This window comes from Triticum aestivum, chromosome 1D (genome assembly GCF_018294505.1).
Source record: "Triticum aestivum cultivar Chinese Spring chromosome 1D, IWGSC CS RefSeq v2.1, whole genome shotgun sequence".
NCBI lineage: Eukaryota > Viridiplantae > Streptophyta > Magnoliopsida > Poales > Poaceae > Triticum > Triticum aestivum.
In genome coordinates this window covers 491,437,291-491,457,560 of record NC_057796.1, presented here as the reverse complement: position 1 = coordinate 491,457,560, position 20,270 = coordinate 491,437,291, and the positions used below count along the sequence as shown (strand labels likewise).

The window sequence follows — 20,270 nt, the reverse complement described above, 5'->3', positions numbered from 1 at the left end:
TCCATGCAGAGCATTGTAGACATAGAAATTTGCAAAATACTTACGGATCTGAATGTGACAGACCCATTGACTAAAATTATCTCACAAGCAAAACATGATCACACCTTAGTACTCTTTGGATGTTAATCACATAGCGATGTGAACTAGATTACTGACTCTAGTAAACCCTTTGGGTGATGGTCACATGACGATGTGAACTATGGGTGTTAATCACATGGTGATGTGAACTATTGATGTTAAATCACATGGCGATGTCAACTAGATTATTGACTCTAGTGCAAGTGGGAGATTGAAGGAAATATGCCCTAGAGGCAATAATAAAGTTATTATTTATTTCCTTATATCATGATAAATGTTTATTATTTATGCTAGAATTGTATTAACCGGAAACATAATACATGTGTGAATACATAGACAAACAGAGTGTCACTAGTATGCCTCTACTTGACTAGCTCGTTAATTAAAGATGGTTATGTTTCCTAACCATAGACATGAGTTGTCATTTGATTAACGGGATCACATCATTAGAAGAATGATGTGATTGACTTGACCCATTCCGTTAGCTTAGCACTTGATCGTTTAGTTTGTTGCTATTGCTTTCTTCATGACTTATACATGTTCCTATGACTATGAGATTATGCAACTCCCGTTTACCGGAGGAACACTTTATGTGCTACCAAACGTCACAACGTAACGGGGTGATTATAAAGGTGCTCAACAGGTGTCTCCGAAGGTACTTGTTGGGTTGGCGTATTTCGAGATTAGGATTTGTCACTCCGATTGTCGGAGAGGTATCTCTGGGCCCACTCGGTAATGCACATCACTATAAGCCTTGCAAGCATTGCAACTAATGAGTTAGTTGCAGGATGATGTATTACGGAATGAGTAAAGAGACTTGCCGGTAACGAGATTGAACTAGTTATTGAGATACCGACGATCGAATCTTGGGTAAGTAACATACCGATGACAAAGGTAACAACGTATGTTGTTATGCGGTTTGACTGATAAAGATCTTCGTAGAATATGTGGGAGCCAATATGAGCATCCAGGTTTCGCTATTGGTTACTGACCGGAGACGTGTCTCGGTCATGTCTACATTGTTCTCGAACCCGTAGGGTCCGCACGCTTAAAGTTCGATGACGGTTATATTATGAGTTTATGTGTTTTGATGTACCGAAGGTAGTTCGGAGTCCCGGATGAGATCGGGGACATGACGAGGAGTCTCGAAATGGTCAAGACGTAAAGATCGATATATTGGACGAATATATTCGGACATCGGAAAGGTTCCGAATGATTCGGGTATTTTTCGGAGTACCGGAAAGTTACGGGAATTCGCCGGGGAGTATATGGGCCTTATTGGGCTTTAGGGGAAAGAGGGAGGAGAGGCTGCGCCCCCCCCCCCAAGGCCTAGTCCGAATTGGACTAGGGGGAGGGGCTGCGCCCCCTCCTTCCTTCTCTTCTCTTTCCCCTTTCCTTGACTCCTACTCCTACTACTTGGAAGGGGAGGAATCCTACTCCCGGTGGGAGTAGGACTCCTCCAAGGGCGCGCCATAGAGAGGGCCAGCCCTCCCCCTCCTCCACTCCTTTATATACAGGGAGGGGGGCACCCCTTGGAGACACAACAATTGATCCCTTGGATCTCTTAGCCGTGTGCGGTGGCCCCCTTCACCATAATCCACCTCGGTCATATCGTAGCGGTGCTTAGGCGAAGCCCTGCGTCGGTAGAACATCATCATCGTCACCACGCCGTCGTGCTGAGGAACTCTCCCTCAAAGCTCGGCTGGATCGGAGTTCGAGGGACATCATCGAGTTGAACGTGTGCTGAACTCGGAGGTGCCGTGCGTTCGGTACTTGATCGGTCGGATCGTAAAGACGTACGACTACATCAACCACGTTGTGCTAATGCTTCCGCTTTCGGTCTACGAGGGTACGTAGACACACTCTCCCCTCTCGTTGCTATGCATCACCGTGATCTTGCGTGTGCGTAGGAATTTTTTTGAAATTACTACGTTCCCCAACAAGGATATATACTCTAATGGTTCAAACACTGATCTGGACAACATTGTGAATTTCCACCATTTTGTGTGTCGGCGCATATGCCCTCGCTACTTCTTTTGTTCCTTGCTTGATCAACTATCCGTTTCCATGCATTAATTAATTCAATATCCAATTATTATAAACATAATAATCATTTTCAACACTTGCAACTATGTACAGTAACCAAACTTTATTACACATTTCCACTCACACTATTTTACTAATGAACCCCCAAAAACATCAGGCGTGTTCAGCTCGAATAAATACATGCTAGAAACCTACATATAACTGAAAGTGAAATGTACATGCAACAAACTTACATTTACATATATCCTCTAGCCATATCTTTCTAGTTTCTACAAGAACAAATAAGTTAGCCTAAAAATACTGCACCATGAAATTTACTTGAACCAAAGGGGTAGATTCCTCAGCATCATCAAAGGGGATTCGAACACGAGTTTATTCCACGAAATTGCTAACGGCAACAGAAGACGCACCCACATTCCTAGATTGATCACCTCATTAGGAGAATGACGTGATTGACTTGACCCATTCCGTTAGCTTAGCACTCGATCGTTTAGTATGTTGCTATTGCTTTCTTCATGACTTATACATGTTCCTATGACTATGAGATTATGCAACTCCCGTTTACCGGAGGAACACTTTGTGTGCTACCAAACGTCACAACGTAAATGGGTGATTATAAAGGTGCTCTACAGGTGTCTTCAAAGGTACTTGTTGGGTTGGCGTATTTCGAGATTAGGATTTGTCACTCCGATTGTCGGAGAGGTATCTCTGGGCCCTCTCGGTAATGCACATCACTTAAGCCTTGCAAGCATGGCAACTAATGAGTTAGTTGCGGGATGATGTATTACGGAACGAGTAAAGAGACTTGCCGGTAACGATATTGAACTAGGTATCGAGATACCGACGATCGAATCTCGGGCAAGTAACATACCGATGAGAAAGGGAACAATGTATGTTGTTATGCGGTCTGACCGATAAAGATCTTCGTAGAATATGTGGGAGCCAATATGAGCATCCAGGTTCCGCTATTGGTTATTCACCGGAGACGTGTCTCGGTCATGTCTACATTGTTCTCGAACCCGTAGGGTCCGCACGCTTAAAGTTCGATGACGGTTATATTATGAGTTTATGTGTTTTGATGTACCGAAGGTAGTTCGGAGTCCCGGATGAGATCGGGGACATGACGAAGAGTCTCGAAATGGTCAAGACGTAAAGATCGATATATTGGACGACTATATTCGGACTTCGAAAAGGTTCCGAGTGATTCGTGTATTTTTCGGAGTACCGGAGAGTTACGGGAATTCGTATTGGGCCTTAATGGGCCATACGGGAAAGGAGAGAAAGGCCTCAAAAGGTGGCTGCGCCCCTCCCCATGGTCTGGTCCGAATTGGACTAGGGAAGGGGGGCGCCCCCTTCTTTTCTTCTCCTTTTCCCTTCCCCTTTTCCTATTTCATGTGGGAGGAGGAATCCTACTAGGACTAGGGAGTCCTAGTAGGACTCCACCCTTCTGGCGCGCCCCAGGGGCTGGCCGGCCTCCCCTCCTCCATCCTTTATATACGGGGGCAGGGGGGCACCCCATAGACACAACAATTGATCCTTGAGATCTTTTATCCGTGTGCGGTGCCCCCCTCCACCATATTACACCTCGATAATATCGTAGCGGAGCTTAGGCGAAGCCCTGCGTCGGTAGAACATCATCATCGTCACCACGCCGTCGTACTGACGAAACTCTCCCTCAACACTCGGCTGGATCGGAGTTCGAGGGACGTCATCGAGCTGAACGTGTGCTGAACTCGGAGGTGTCGTACGTTCGGTACTTGATCGGTCGGATCGTGAAGACGTACGACTACATCAACCGCGTTGTGTTAACGCTTCCGCTATCGGTCTACGAGGGTACGTGGACAACACTCTTCCCTCTCGTTGCTATGCATCACCATGATCTTGCGTGTTCGTAGGAATTTTTTTAAAATTACTACGTTCCCCAACAGGCGGATGCCGGCGAGCAGCGTGGAAGCCGCTGGTGCTGTACGGAGGCTGACGACGCGTGACACACGACGGCCATGTAGGTTTGGCCAAAACACCTCACAATGCGCCTCTTCTGTTCTTTTTCCCCATCTAAATTTGATTTCTTGATTTTGATTCAGACCTGGGGCGGATCTGGGCCCCGGGCCCCCAGGGCCCAGGCCCAGGGCGTGGCTATTTTTTTGGTTGTAACCCAGCTACATTTTTGAATGGGCCCGGGGCTTAGACCAACACACAGGCAGGGCCCAAGCCAGCCTCCACCATCGCACTCGCACCCAGACCTATTTCTCAAAAAAAATCTCAAAAAAACTCGCACCCAGACCTAGCAAGCCAGCGAGGCACACGCATGCGGGGCAGGAGCTGCTCGCGAGTTCCAGTGCGTAGCCGCCGCCCGCCACCTGCCGGTGACTTCCCACCGCCCCGGCCCCTCCGTCGCTTGCCTGCTCCGCCTGGCGCCCGCTCGCTGGCTCTGCTCGCTCTGCACGCCAGCTCTGCTCCGGCCTCCCCTGGTCCGCCACGCCGTCTGCCCAAGCTAGCCCCACTACAGGAACTGCCGAACTGGTGTGCCGGCTGCAGAATTGGTAATGGAAAGATAGGACAGTGGTAGTGTGCTAGCAATTGTATTTGAAAATGAATGTTGATATTGCCGTTGCTAATATCAATTTCATTTTATTTTGTAGAAATAAGAGATGAAGAGATATTTTTCATCCGTCGCTGCAACGTAAGTGTCCACACCGGTGTTTTAACTCGAGGGAATCAAGGGGCTGAGAGGACCGACGCAACTCTAGAAAATGAACCATATGCAGAAATGGGACCACCGCCTGTTATGGAAGAGCCTGATGAAGCAAGCCATTGATTTGGTACTCTTTTTTATCAGGTACCATTAGTAGTGTATGTCATCTTTTTATTTATTTTGTTGTACCTTTAAGCATTGAGTTTAAATTCCAAATTTTGGGTGCAATTGAGCCATATTTGAGGTATTCTTTTGAGGTAGCTATAGCCTGATGCCATTAAGTTTTTCTCTCGCGACGAAAAACTAACACCCCATTTCCAGCCGCTCCCACGCTTCATTCGCCTCCTCCCGTTTCGCTTCGTTCGCCTGCCACCCATACGAAAAAACTTGACCCCCAAACTTTTTTATACGTCCCATCAAAACCTATCTCCACTAGGTAAAAAAAACTATCTCCACCTCTCGCAGACGCGTATGCACATCGCCAAGGCCGCCGCTATAGCCATCATACCGGTCGACCGCTTCTCCCGTGCCGCCAACCGCCCCTACCACAGACTCCCTTTTCTTCCTTTCCTCCTTTCCCTAGCCGCGCACAGGGAAGGCCTAGGTATGAGAAAGGTAATGCTGCAAGAAAGGTAATGCTGCAGCTTACAGTTTAAGAGGTTAGCCATGTTGGCACTTTCGTCTTCCTCTAGGCCCAATGTGTAAACATTGATTTTAGCCAAATTGATTTTAAGTCCGGACATAGCTTCAAAGCATAAGAGGATGATTTTGATGGTGGTTATGCTCTGCAGGTTTGGCTGGAATAAAAGGACCATGTCGTCCGCGTATTGGAGATGAGAGATCCCACCAGGAAGGAGATGAGGCACCACCCCTCTCAGGTGCCCAGCCGTTTTCGCCTTGTGTAACATATCCTAAAGGGAATCAACCACCATGTTGAAGAGCAGCGGGGATATATAGTCACCCTGACGTAGTCCTCTGTGGTTACGGAAGAAACCTCCTACCTCCCCATTGATCATAATGGCCGTCAGCCCTCCTTCAACCAACTGACAAATATGACTAATGAAACCCGATTCGAAGCCTTTGCGATGTAACACTTCCCGTGGGAATGACTAGCTCACCCTATCATAGGATTTTTCGAAGTCGAGCTTAAGGATAACGGCCGGTATTTTTTTCTTTTTGAGCTCATGGATAACTTCGTTAAGGCAAAGAACCCCTTCCAGGATAAATCTTCCCTTTAGGAAAGTAGTTTGGGCGTGGTCCACAATTTTTTCTGCAATAGGGCCAAGGCACAAGGCTCGCCGATCATTGGGCAAGTCAATCAAAGTCCATACTTTGTTCTCATACATGGATCCCATCTCAGATTTCATGGCCTCAAGCCATTTCGCGGAATCTGGGCTCATCATCGCTTCCTCATAGTTCGTAGGTTCGTCATGGTCAAGTAACATGACCTCCAGAACAGGATTACCGTACCACTCTGGTGCGGATCTCACTCTGGTTGACCTACGAGGTTCGGTAGTAACTTGATCTGAAGTTACATGATCATCATCATTATCTTCCTCACTAATTGGTGTAGGAGTCACAGGAACAGATTTTTATGATGAACTACTTTCCAATTAGGGAGCAGGTACAGTTACCTCATCAAGTTCTACTTTCCTCCCACTCACTTCTTTCGAGAGAAACTCCTTCTCTAGAAAGGATCCAAATTTAGCAACAAAAGTCTTGCCTTCGGATCTATGATAGAAGGTGTACCCAACAGTCTCCTTTGGGTATCCTATGAAGACACATTTCTCCGATTTGAGTTCGAGCTTATCAGGTTGAAGCTTTTTCACATAAGCATCGCAACCCCAAACTTTAAGAAACGACAACTTTGGTTTCTTGCCAAACCATAGTTCATAAGGCGTCGTCTCAACGGATTTAGATGGTGCCCTATTTAACGTGAATGCAGCTGTCTCTAATGCATAACCCCAAAACGATAGTGGTAAATCGGTAAGAGACATCATAGATTGCACCATATCTAATAAAGTACGGTTACAATGTTCGAACACACCATTACGCTGTGGTGTTCCGGGTGGCATGAGTTGCGAAACTATTCCCCATTGTTTCAAATGAAGACCAAACTCGTAACTCAAATATTCTCCTCCACGATCAGATCGTAGAAACTTTATTTTCTTGTTACAATGATTTTCCACTTCACTCTGAAATTCTTTGAACGTTTCAAATGTCTCAGACTTATGTTTCATTAAGTAGATATACCCATATCTGCTTAAATCATCTGTGAAGGTCAGAAAATAACGATACCTGCCACGAGCCTCAATATTCATCGGACCACATACATCAGTATGTATGATTTCCAACAAATCTGTTGCTCGCTCCATTATTCCGGAGAACGGAGTCTTAGTCATCTTGCCCATGAGGCATGGTTCGCAAGCATCAACTGATTCATAATCAAGTGATTCCAAAAGCCCATCAGCATGGATTTTCTTCATGCGCTTTACACCAATATGACCTAAACGGCAGTGCCACAAATAAGTTGCACTATCATTATTTACTTTGCATCTTTTGGCTTCAATATTATGAAAATGTATATCACCACGATCGAGATCTAACAAACCATTTTCATTGGGTGTATGACCATAGAAGGTTTTATTCATGTAAACAGAACAACAATTATTCTCTAACTTACATGAATAACCGTATTGCAATAAACATGATCGAATCATATTCATGCTCAACGCAAACACTAAATAACATTTATTTTAGGTTTAACACTAATCCCGAAAGTATAGGGAGTGTGCGATGATGATCATATCAATCTTGGAACCATTTCCAATACACATCATCAACTACAAGAATCCTGTTAATACATGACAGTTTCAGTCCGTCACAGACCTATGTAAAATTGTCATGCAAAGGTATGTGTGACGGATTTAAAATCCATCATGTATATCGCGTCATAATTTGACCACCGTACACTCCATAACGTCACCGACCATGACGGATCTTGACCGTCATGACTATGGTGCTCATAACGGCGTTAACTTCTATGCCACATCACCATCTGACATGGATCTGACATGGCAGCCTATGTAGTAATCAGCCCATCTAAGTTTTGGCCCACTAAATTTCATAAATTTCAGCCCTGTCCAAGAGTGGCGGCCCATATAGCAATCGACCCAATTATAATTTAAGCCAATAATTTCAAGGCCCACTAAAATTCACGCATCTCTCATTTTCCATGGAAAATTTACGCCAATAAGAATTTGACAGAAAGTATATGCTCATGTCATTAGAAAAAGAAAATTACAACAACAGATCCAAAAATACACTTGTACAGGAGCGGAAAAAAAGACCCAAAAAACCTTAATTTTACAAGCATGTCACGAAGAACACTATCCTACTCTACAACCAGCACCACGCCCACCAAGCGATGGCCACTCTTATCAGGCGGCCACACACCAACTAGGGGTCTTCCAAGCAGCAGATCCACCCGTCCATGCCAAAGTTGTCAAAACGCATGTCTTTCTTGTTGAAAATGCTGCCATAACCAATATCTGCCACATGATGAAAAATATGTTGCGTTATAAAAAATTACAGCCAGTAGGTTAAACTACAAGTAGCTTACTACACATTATCAAGTTCTATATTTTTTCACTCCCAGGATGCAAAGTAGTGCAACAAATTAACAAAGGTGTGAGAAGAAACAACTGGTGGCAACGAAAAGAAATGATGAGCATACATAGATCAATAGAGTTGGAAGTAAACTCCGTTTTGCTTATTTTAAAAAAATCACTACAGTAAACTTGATAAGAAATGCAGCCCAGCTGAATAATGCGCATTAATGAAAATTCCTAGCCATTGTTTCTCAAAAGGTAAAAAAGAATGAAACAATTCCATGATGATTATGTCTTGATGGAATATGTGTCCTATCTGATATGATATTCCACAAGAAAAAGATCTGGCATATGTGGCTTACGATTAATCTAGATGAAAATACATTTGTAAGATACTCCTATAGATAAAAATAGTCCGACTACAGATACAACAGATATTGTGTAGAAGACATAAAGGATTGGATCAAGTAGAAGTCAGTTTTTGTATGTATTATTACACATATAAAAATAGTAACTATAGATACAACAAATATTATGTAGTATCACACTTCAATATATTACGGACATTACCTGCCCTTACATATTTAGCTAAAAAGGCATAAAAAGTTAGTATAACACATTCTGATTGTATAACATTCAATATTCATACTTCGTTCCCAAACCATCAAATGCTTGGTACACTCATTAATTAACATTAATACAAACAGTTTTGATCATTATAAATTTATAGTTCACCATATCTAAGATTAACTTTGGCATGTTAGTCCAAGGAGATCATCTAGGGATTCAATACAGTGACACATGAATTCTAGGAACTACACAATTAGGATGATATGTCATATCTCAACTAAATAATGCACACTTCACAATGCTAGCTAGTTATTTGCACAATATTTCAAGTGTCTTCTATTGAGTGAATCTGTGAGGTAACATAGAAACAGTTGCTGGTGACATTAAAAGATAACTCTAAGTGAAGACAATGTAATTACAGTAAAACATTGTTTCCCCCTCCATACTATCTGTTATTGGTAGTAATCTCATTCAAAATGGATTGAACAGAAAAAGGAAGTTAATCAAGCCACAAAGAAGATAATTTTTGGCATCCAAGCAAAAAGATATATGCAATACACAACGACTAGCAATTTTTTAGTTCTAGCCTACTTATCACATAGTACATTTTTTCCATTTTCAATAAGAAAATACTATTTATGACATCCAAATTTATAGTTATTTCCAGTTAATAATTAGACAGTGTTTCAGGTAAATAATTAGGTTCTTTCTCAAGTACTACATACACGCATCTGCAAAACAAGTCGATTCTGGCAAGATACAGAGTCACAGCTGAATTTATATCTAACAGGTTGAAGTTACCAAATTAACTCCCAAAAGATCTGTACCAAAGCAACATGAAGACCGGTGCATCTTAGATTTTTTTTAGCTATATCATACTATGGATTAGCATTAGCTTGCACTGATTAAATTATGTGTAACAGTGCAAGAGAACCAGATCCACAAAAGCATCAGCAACTAACCAAGCTCACATGTTCATCTAAGCAATTGAATCCACCACTAAACTGAACAAAAACATGATTCGTATTTAGATTGCAGGTATCATCCAGATTTGGGCGTAAAGGGGGGAGATGGGATAAGCTCACCACGCTAGGAGGGCAGAACGCAACCGTCGGTGAGCTCGTTCATGTGGTGCAGGATAGGAGGCCAAGGGGGTGCTGGACAAGCTGCTTCACCTCCTCCGGAGGAGAGAGCTCGTTGGGGACAGCCGCGTCAAGGAGGAGGACGTCATGTACACCATTGGATGGGTGGAGAAGGCAGTAGTCATTAGTAGGACAGAAATCAACCCTAATAAATAGTACAGCCAAGTACACCAAGTAACCAAAAGGCATCATTTTGTTGCTTCGTATGTTATCTCCAGTGCTTCAAATTATTCAGCGAAGTCTTGTGCATGTTTGTGTTACTTGTAATTGCTGAGTGCTGGTTGTAGAACAGGTCCTGTGTCTATATCATATATGTTATTTTTTATCTTTATATCCAGCTACAACTATATATGGTTCAGAATTCCCACCTTCAAGTTCTCTTCTCCTATGTGTGTATTAAGATTGTGTAGGCTACAGCTGTAACCTCGGATAAATATCAACAACTCCGTACTGCAGGCTGCAGCTATGATTTTATTGCCAATTAATTGGTAAGTTTTTCTCTAAATATAATTGGCATTAGCATTTCTTCAGGATCCATTCTATTTGACAGTTTGATCCCTTATTTATACAATCGATAGAGTTATTTGAATAAGTAAATCTTTGAACACTCTTCTAACAATATAGATTTTTTAAGAAAGAATGATTTGTATATGATAATATAGATTGAACACGCTCACAGTATTTGATTATTGTTTCGCCCTTTGCTGTACATATTTTGTAGTGACAACACCAGAATTGGTATGCTCTTGCCTGAGCTTGTAATTCAGGGATACTGAAAATCATGATTACCAATGCTCAACACAGGTGTGTATAGATGCAAATATTATATGCATCTAGCAGGGCAACGCCCAACACCCAGCAAAAAGGCGCAACAGACCCACGAACAACTAAACAAACGGATTGTTAACCTGGAAAAAGAGCGGCGCAGCGAAGCAGGCAGCCCGCTTCTGGTAAAAGATTAAATTGCATATTTGACAGCACAAGCAGCAATGTGTCCCCAAAATTAAAAACAAGATGACCACTACAGACTAACCACATCTAGCACAAGCAATCTGTCCCATCAAATTGTTTACTCCACGCAATATAGGCACGGCAGCACAACCTTACCTGACGCCATGGCGATTGTTCAGGGGAAGGGCGTGCTTCTGCTGTACCAGTGCTCCTCCTTGAAGGTCGAGAATGAGGAGCAGCACCGACGTTCGCCGCGACCGTCATCGAGCAGGACAAGGACACAGTGTCCGCCCTCCTCCCGGACAGGCGGCTGCAGGGTGCGCCACGTCTGTGGATCCTGCGGGAGGAGATCCTCCGCGCCGCCCTGCTCGAGGTGGAACATCAGAAGGCGAGGGCGCACGTGGGGGCGCTAAAGACGGTGGAGAAGAGCCGCCAGAGGCCGTCGGACATGCGCCAATAACGAAGGCGATGAGAGAGGCCGAAACCCTAGCACGGGTGTGGGATTTCGGCGAGCGGTAGAGGCGGCGTGCACCGCGCCGGCGATAGCTGCCAGAATCGCCGGAATCAGGAGTGGGCAGTTGTGGCGGCTGAGGGAACGGAGGAGAGAATGGGGATTAGGGTTAGATGGGGATGGATCGTGGGTTAAATAGGCTGGCTCCAAAAATTTGCCACGGGCCGCGTCGGCGACTTAAAATTTCGCATGTCCACGCGCGCGCTCGAAATTTCTGGCGCGTCCTCCTTTTATTTTTAACTTCTACTAGTAAAATGCCCGTGCGTTGCCACGGGCAATAATACATGTACAAATTTTAGACGTGTCCATCTAATTGAATGACAAAGTTTAGTTGAGGATTATGTAACTCAATGTTGAGATGAAGTAGCGTACATCTGTACTGAGTTGATACAGAGTATAAATGCCCGTGCGTTGCAACGGGCGACTAAATTAGTAGAGCTCGTGTCCTTGTGTCATTCCGCAACATTTATTTCAATTTTGACGAACGACGGTAAACATATATCCTTGAGTATCACTTTTCAGTAAAAACCCTCCCTAACATTGTTCACCATGATGTATTTCAGCTCCGCACGTTTCATCTGATGACAAAGCAGTGGTGCCTGGAATGGTCTTTCAATTGTATTTTTAATTGTTTAGAATAACACTAATACTTTTTGTAATTTTTTAGGGACTTTTTTTTGTAATTTTATGACTAACAATTTCATTTTTAATTTTTTTGCACTGTTTTGCCTTGGACCAGACATAAGGACTTGGTATACATGACACACACACTCTCAGAAAAAGATGTGAATATTTCTAAAAAAAATGAGAATAATAAGATTTAATAACGACTTGAGATGATGAGAATATTAATATGTAATAATTCCAACTCTGTTTTCATGGAAGCTTGTAAAAACTTAAAAATATTTGAACCTCTGTTAAATCCCGGCCAAAAATCTCTATTTGCTGAAAATGAAACTGTTTTGTTTGAGTAACCATAAAATAGGGGAAAAAAAAGAAATACACTCAAGAGCCAGCCCCGACCCATCTTTCTTTAAGCCCACTAAGTAGCCGGCACACCCCAAAGCCAGCCTCTTTTCGCAAAAAAAAAATATAAAAAATGCCAGCCTCTTCCATTGCTCTGTTCTCCTTGTGGATGAAGAACAGCGGTGGCACGCTTCTGGTCACTCGCTCCTCGCACTGTGTCCCCGATCCGCCTGGGAGGCACCTGCACGTGGCCGACTTGCTCTCCTCTACCTCAGCTCGCCGTCCTCCTGTCATCGCTTAGTGGCAAGACCACCACAACGCCGCTCGCTCTCCTACCAGATCTCTGCAGAGCGCCTCCTCCTGGATGACCCCGCGTGTGCGCCGCCCGCCGCTTCACACGTCAGCGCCGCCACCTTGCTGCCGTCCCGGAGAGCCTCCCGACAGCCACCGCTGGCCTCTCCATTCTCTCCCGCGCCTGGCTGCCTTCCACCTCGCTCTGCTTCTGTAACGCCGCCTCCGCGCCAGCAAGTCCCGACACCGGCGAGCCATTGCCCTTTGGGTGATGTGGTGCTCCCTCGTCTGCGCCTGTGGCGGGCCGGCTGGTGCTGGGATTAGGCGCGCACTGCGGCCTCGGCTACAATTTTTGACTGGCTAGTCTTGTTTCCGCTCAGGTCTCTTGCGGCATGTGAGTAGAATTCACTTTTGAGCAGTTAATCTTAGAAACATATACACTTCATTTAGATCCAGATCCATTTAGATAGCTCCTAATCTTCATTGTGTTATGTGACATTTTTTTACTTTTGTACCTGATACTAATAATATTGGGTTGGCATGGTAGTATCATTAGGATTTTTTGCCTGAATGTGTTAGTGAACACTCATTCCACACAGTTTTCTATCTATGATGGACTGAAAACTGAAGCTGGAATATTTTGGCAGGTAGTTAATTGTAGGGCGATCTTGCACAGTTCTACCTGATGTACTGCATAGTCCAAGTCTTTCCAGACGAATACCATCTACAGACATTGGAAACATTGTTGAGCGCCTTTCCCCAGCTACAGGTTTGCAAATTCACCTTTTCTAGCTTGCTCCTCTGCTGTAATTTCCCAGTTTATGCTGTTCCATGCAGATAATTTCATAACAGAGGTTAATTTTGTCAATCAAAGACTCAACTTGCAAGTGATCCTCATGCCTTCGATCAATTTGGTTGGTTTGCCTGATGTTTTATTATCTAGAAAACTAAAGTGTTATTTTCTCCTGTGCTTCACCACTTAAAGAAAGCATTAACATATAGGTTTAGGTGCACTTTTTGTCTTCACCTGATTGAATATTACCATGTTAGCTAAGGGACTTTTTAGGGCAAAGCACACTATTATATTGTTATGGTGTGTTATTTTATTGTGGTGCCATAATTTGATGATGAACCTATACTTTCATAAATTCGGGGTATAACATGGTAAATTATCATGTTTGCTTTTTCTGAAGGGCGGTTATCATAGTTATCAAAATCGTCTGCAATGGTCAATTTAGTGATGCCATCAATTTTCTGCAGTAACAACAAAATTTAAGTTAAACCTCCAATTTTGAAATCATCTAACTATATTGAAAATCTAATGGCAGGCTACATAAGCGACTGTATTGAAAATCTAAGGCTCCAACACCCCTTCGCTGACCCCCTGCCTGCCGGGTTGCCGGACAGAATTTTGTTGAGGCCAACCACATCACAAACGGCACACAGGTAAACTAACATCTTCCGCCAAATTCCCCATTTACTAAGTAGTAGCCTTATTTTGTTTAGTTGCTTACATCTCGTGATAAGTAGTAGCCTGATCTTGCGTAAATTGCAAGGAAAATCATAGTCAGAGAAGAATTGATCTAGGACTTGTAATAAAATAACACATATGATTCTCCGACTAAAAAAAGTTTATCCCAATTCTCTTCACCAAATCACGCACGACTTGTGGAATATTTTCTACGCATTCATTGTCCTTGTACGACAGCAAGTGTACCAACACCTGATTCCGTAGGTCATAATCGTCCTGCACGTGAATTATGCTACCATGCAAGGCTCACATCTAAAAGGACACATGAATGGTGAATGTAGAGTACTCACCGGGACAACTGGTAATCCATGTTCATGATCATGCCACGTGCGCATAATCTTTAAAACTAAAAACCCAGACATATTGCTGCATAGGAGTAAATGTTATTAGCAATATGATAGATGAAAATATGGTCAAATAATTGGAATGTTAAGGTTATAACCTGTTTGGGTTTTTTGGAACTCCAATTGGTATGATGCGACGCCATCTAAAAACATCATCATTCCAGCCAGGAATTGCATCTTGTAATGCTATGTTTAGATGGAATGAAATACATTGAATCTTAAATATGTCCTTCTGTGAAGGATTCTTTTTCCATGCATCCGATAGGGGAAGAGGGTCGAGTATAGTGATTGTTCTATCCAATAGGTCGAACAGGAAGAGGATGAAGCAACCGGTTGTACAAAACGGCAACAAAATCTGTGTGAAGTAGGCTTTAGAAATAAAATACGGGGGTGAAAAGCACACACAGAGATGGGAAGTATGATTACCAACTTGCACACCGAGACGTCAAAGCACATATCAGGCCAACAATGAAATAGTTTTGCAATAATGTAGCGTTGGGCATCAAATGGTAAACGGAGTTTTGGATCTTGTGTAGAGTCATTTAGTATCATCTGAGAGGAAAGTAAAGGATTATTAACATTCTATGCGTTTATGGTTGCAATTATATGTGCTCGTCGCCGTAAAAAATAAGTATTATGAGATTTTAATAACTTACAGAAAATCTGAGATCCATATAGTGATATGGAGTGTCTTTAGCCCATTGAATGTCGTCTGTAGCATTTACTCGAACAACCATGTTAAAACTGTCGACATCAATAGCCCGTGTATTCTTTAGTAAGTCTTGTAGTTGTCTAAGACTTATACTTAGTGGGTAGGGCTTGGAGCTACGGATCCATTCTTTCCTATCAAATAAACCATAGCATCAACGATATAGTGAAAAAATAATATACATAAATGCAGATATTGTTATTTTGAAAGTTGACTTACTCTCGGGAATCTGCATTATGAATGGACATGATATGACCTCGAAGTTTGCAAAGTAGCTCATTTTTATTAAGTGGCATTCTCAGAACAACCATGGCAGGTGGCGGGTCCAATATTTCAACACCGTCAGTATCTATTATATCGTCTGCTGGATTATGGTACTCAGGAGTTCCTTTTATATTGTTCAGATCTGATTCATGGAGAATGATTGCTACTTTTTGCCTGAAGGGTTTGACATCTTCCTGCAAAAAAATAATTAGAATCAATATATTACAACATTGAATTAGATTTGCAATACACTTTTGTCATCCTTCACGAATTACCTGTGTAACAGGATGTGACAGTTTGTGTCCTGTCCAGTATTCAATGAATTGTAGCATGAACAAGCCGCAAGATGATCTATTGGTTAAAAATATTGGGCACATTAGTAATAAGCAAACATAAGGAATTGTTGAATAATAATCAATAATTGTTACTGCTGCTCTCATTTCGCATTTTCTCATGTGATGATTTCAAACATACCCATCAGATTGAATTCGATCTTGAATATACTCTTTTATAGTCCATCTAGTTACATCAATATCTGGCCAAGTACCTAGGTTAAACCCATTCATCTTAGAAGCAATCTTTAGATGCGCCTCAAGCCCCTGAAGCTGTTAAATAGAAAAAAGAGTATAATACTATAGGTGAAACTAAATGCATGAATTCCAAGTACAGATATAGTAAAATCATACCGTAAGTTGTAGATCAGCTCGGCTCATTCGAGAACCAAAAGAATCGAGTACTTGTATCTCGCGTTGTTCGATATTGACAACAGATAGATACCAATGCGTTTGGTTCATATTGATTGGAATGAACAACTGACACATAATATATAAGTCGTTGCCCCGGCTAGGTAAACCAATTGATAACAAATGATAGAACCATAGGTAGGAAAATTAGTCTAACCATGTCATGCTGTAGATACTTAAGCACCTTTTCAACGATGTGGTGATGACTCTCAAGGCTTATAGGAATTTCACCATCTCGCTTAAGTATTCCTGAATCATATGTAGTTTCCAAGAATACACGTGCACCCGCTGTACAAAATTTATCCTGGACCCTTAGACAGTAAATATATGCATTTATGACCTATAGTAGAAAAAGTAACAAATAAATTAGACATTCTTGAAGTGTGTAAGTATGATCATCGGAATATATTTTAGCTAACCTCGCTCTCCACCCATATCTCATCTTCTAAAAGACATTCCAAATCTCGACGTGTCAAGGTTGTGTCATGGATATTCACTAACTTGGTTTTGCTAGGGAAGGACATGATGTATTCCTTCATTTCAGTAAAATTAATAGCACATGCATTTTCTTTTATCTCATTCAGATCCATCTGAAACAACATAGACATAAGTAAAGCTTAATTGAATAAAAAATGTGGTGGTTGCTAATACGTGAATGCAAGGAGCTCACCTCGGCGGGTGCGACGGACATGGCGAGTGGAGCGCAGAGGCAACGGCGGCCATAGCGCAGCGTCGCCGAGAGGACGGCCTTGAGGTGCTTTACACCGGTGAGCCCGTCCCGGCTGCCGTCGTTTCCCCAACGTATACAGGTTCTCTTCCACGACTGATGAACGTGCCCACAAAGGATCGGCCAGAGAGAGAAGAAAGAGACCTATGCAGGGCGTCAATGGGGTAGTGCGAGCAGCCTTGCTTTATTATTTATACTTCCCTTCCGCTGAACTCGGGAATTTCTTCATGCATGTGACGAGCGGCCTTAACTGCCTTGCAATCTCGGCGATTATCTTCCCTACATAGGGCAATCTCCACGATTATCTTCCCTACATAGGGCAATCTCCGCGATTATCTTCCCTACATAAACATGATTGCTTCCATCTGATTTGTTTACCGATAGGGAGCAAGAAAATCGCCAGAGATATCGCTCCGTTTTATTGTCTCGTATACTCTTACTCTGAGTGGAAACATCCCATCCAGCGACAAATTTGGCTAGTCTATGGCGGATAAGATGGAAACACAAAGCAGTCCATTTTTTAAGTCTTCTGATGATATTCGTTTTGCTACCAGGAGAGCAAATGTTGATACTCATGACTGTGCGTGAGTGGCGCAGAAGCACGTTGGCTGGATCATAGCCCTCATTTTATTCTACATAGTCTATGAGCTGATAACATATTATGGTTTCAGTTAAATGAAATTCAGAGAGGCCGTCCCTCTTTAAAAAAATAAATGTAAAGCTGATAGTAAGAACATTATCTTTGGTTGAATGAAGCGCACATTTTTTTTACTAAAAAAAGTTAAAGCCAGATACACCTTACATTTTCGAATTTTCAAAAAACCTAATGCACATAATAATTTGTAATGTAAAGCATATTTCAAAAATTATAGCCCTAATTTACAAGTCGCATCTAGGCCTCAAATACGATGTACAAATACTTCATCATCATTTCAGCAAGCTACCTTGGAAACTATATACATCAACTACATTGAAAATATTATGCATGATTTTACATATCAGAAAAGAGTGAAGAGAAATAAAATATCGAATTAGTGAGATGTCAAGAAGCTTGCAGGTAGGTGATTTGCTTGGACATGAACCATCTTCCTCTACTCGAGATAAAACATATCAAAAGACAAGCAGAATTTTCACTTCAGCTCTGGTATTCATGCACTCAAGAATTTATACTTAGGTACACTGGTCCGGTTTCTCTCAGTAACACATGATAACAAGATGCAAGTTATTAACACAAATGACTCCAGGACAGAGGTGACCTGCACAAAATAAATCTCAGATAAATTAAAAACTATTTCATTATCTAATTTTATTGTGAAATAAAAATATTGCCATATGTAATAAAATGATAGAGTGGAAATATAACTGCCAAATTTCTCACCTATGATGTAAGGATCTCTTTATAGACGATGTTCTTCGTGTACGTACCAACAGGATAATCGCAGCTCTCGTTTTTGCTGCTAGTTGAACTCTTCTTTTTGCTGTCATCGGAGTTTCTTTTCTTATTACCAGCATCAGGGACGGCAAGAATCTTGACATTCTTTCTAGCGGTGGATCTAGATAGTGCAACATACAACTGCCCGTGAGAGAACACTGGCTCGGGCAAGTAAATACCGACATTCGGGATAGTTTGCCCCTGTGCCTTGTTAACCGTCATGGCGAAGCTGAGCCTTATTGGAAATTGCTTCCTCTTGAACTGAAAAGGAAACATCTCATCATCAGAGGGGCAAAGGGGAATCCTTGGCAAGAAGATCCTTTTTCCAGCATGTTGGCCAAGGACAATTTCTGCATCGATGACATTCCTTTGGAATCCTCGAACCACCAGCCTCGTGCCATTGCAAAGTCCGTTCGCGGGGTCAATGTTCCTGAGCAATATGACAGGGCAGTTAATCTTGAGCTTCAACACATGCGGGGGCAGCCCATTAGGGGTCAATGTGTTAAGGAATTCAGGAGGATAGTAGTTATGAGGGTCGTCAACCGCACAATCAAAACTATGGTACACCATCTCATCTCCTTGGAATCGACTGATCATCTTCAAATTAATCCTATCCACGCAATCATTCCGCGTCGACAAGATTGCTCTGGAGGTGATGTAGTCTGGGTCTGACGTGTTAGCATCGAGGCTAGGAAAAGTATTGTCTATCAGTGTATCAAGGTCAGTGTCCTTCCCAGTTCTTGACACACATATCTCGTCTGGAAGGCGGACCTCGCCATCTCGATTTGTCTCCTCCTTACTATCACCAATGCGCAATAGATATTCTGCAAACCATGGGTCACTATGTGCCCTCATATTGCGTACCAACTTAAGGTGACGCATGGAATCCCAAAGGTAAGACCTACGCAGCGATGAATTAATTATCTGAGCCCTAGACCCCTTACGGACAACAGGGAGGACTTGTCTGAAATCTCCACCGAACACAACTGTCTTTCCTCCGAACGGCAGGTCTGGTCGGCTCATCACGTCGCGCATACTGTTGTCCAACGCCTTCACTGCCTGCCTCTTTGTCATGGAAGCCTCATCCCAAATAATGAGAGAAGCTGACTGTAGGAGCTTTGCAGTCCCGCTCTGTTTTGTAAAGCTACAAAACCCACCATCATCAATGCCTAACGGTATCTTGAACCGTGAATGAGCTGTTCTCCCTCCTGGCATTATGGAAGCAGCAACACCGGACGTAGCTGTCGCTATAGCAATTTTTTTCTGCCCACGTACCATTGCGAGTAGTGCTCTGTACAAAAAAGTCTTTCCGGTGCCTCCAGGCCCATCCACAAAGAAGACACCACCCTCATCACGATCAATAGCAGACATAATTTCATCGTATGCGGCCCTCTGATCTGAATTAAGTGAATCTGATAGATATGTGTCCTCAACATTGAGCTCTATGGTGGATTCCTCGAAGATCTCCCTTGTCACACCGATGGAAGTGTCATATTCTTCCTGGATATCGGGAAGAGGGAATGACTCTATCTCCTTGCCCATTGATTGTAGCATATTCCTGATATCTATTAGATGTATTTGAACATGTATTTGACGGCTTTTATGCTGCCGCATGCCTCAACATTGATGTGACAGTTGAAGTAGCGCAAGAGGTGTGGG

The 20,270-nt window shown here is 42.7% G+C and overlaps 1 protein-coding gene and 1 long non-coding RNA gene across 2 annotated transcripts; both read right to left on the bottom strand.

The window, feature by feature from the left end:
• Window positions 1–8,055: 8,055 nt before the first annotated feature.
• On the bottom strand, window positions 8,056–11,716 carry LOC123183377 (uncharacterized). Its single transcript, XR_006492503.1, has 2 exons — window positions 10,086–11,716; window positions 8,056–8,370 (listed from the first exon to the last, which is right to left on the bottom strand). It is a non-coding gene; the product is annotated as an uncharacterized lncRNA (long non-coding RNA).
• Window positions 11,717–14,457: 2,741 nt separating this feature from the next.
• Window positions 14,458–16,527, bottom strand: LOC123179323 (uncharacterized). The gene is made up of 9 exons (XM_044591549.1): window positions 16,396–16,527; window positions 16,184–16,314; window positions 15,985–16,060; window positions 15,665–15,903; window positions 15,393–15,579; window positions 15,163–15,288; window positions 14,835–15,091; window positions 14,683–14,758; window positions 14,458–14,608 (listed from the first exon to the last, which is right to left on the bottom strand). Exons 1-9 carry the CDS (start codon window positions 16,501–16,503, stop codon window positions 14,483–14,485), a joined length of 1,326 nt encoding a protein of 441 aa, XP_044447484.1. The 5' UTR covers window positions 16,504–16,527; the 3' UTR covers window positions 14,458–14,482.
• Window positions 16,528–20,270: the final 3,743 nt, after the last annotated feature.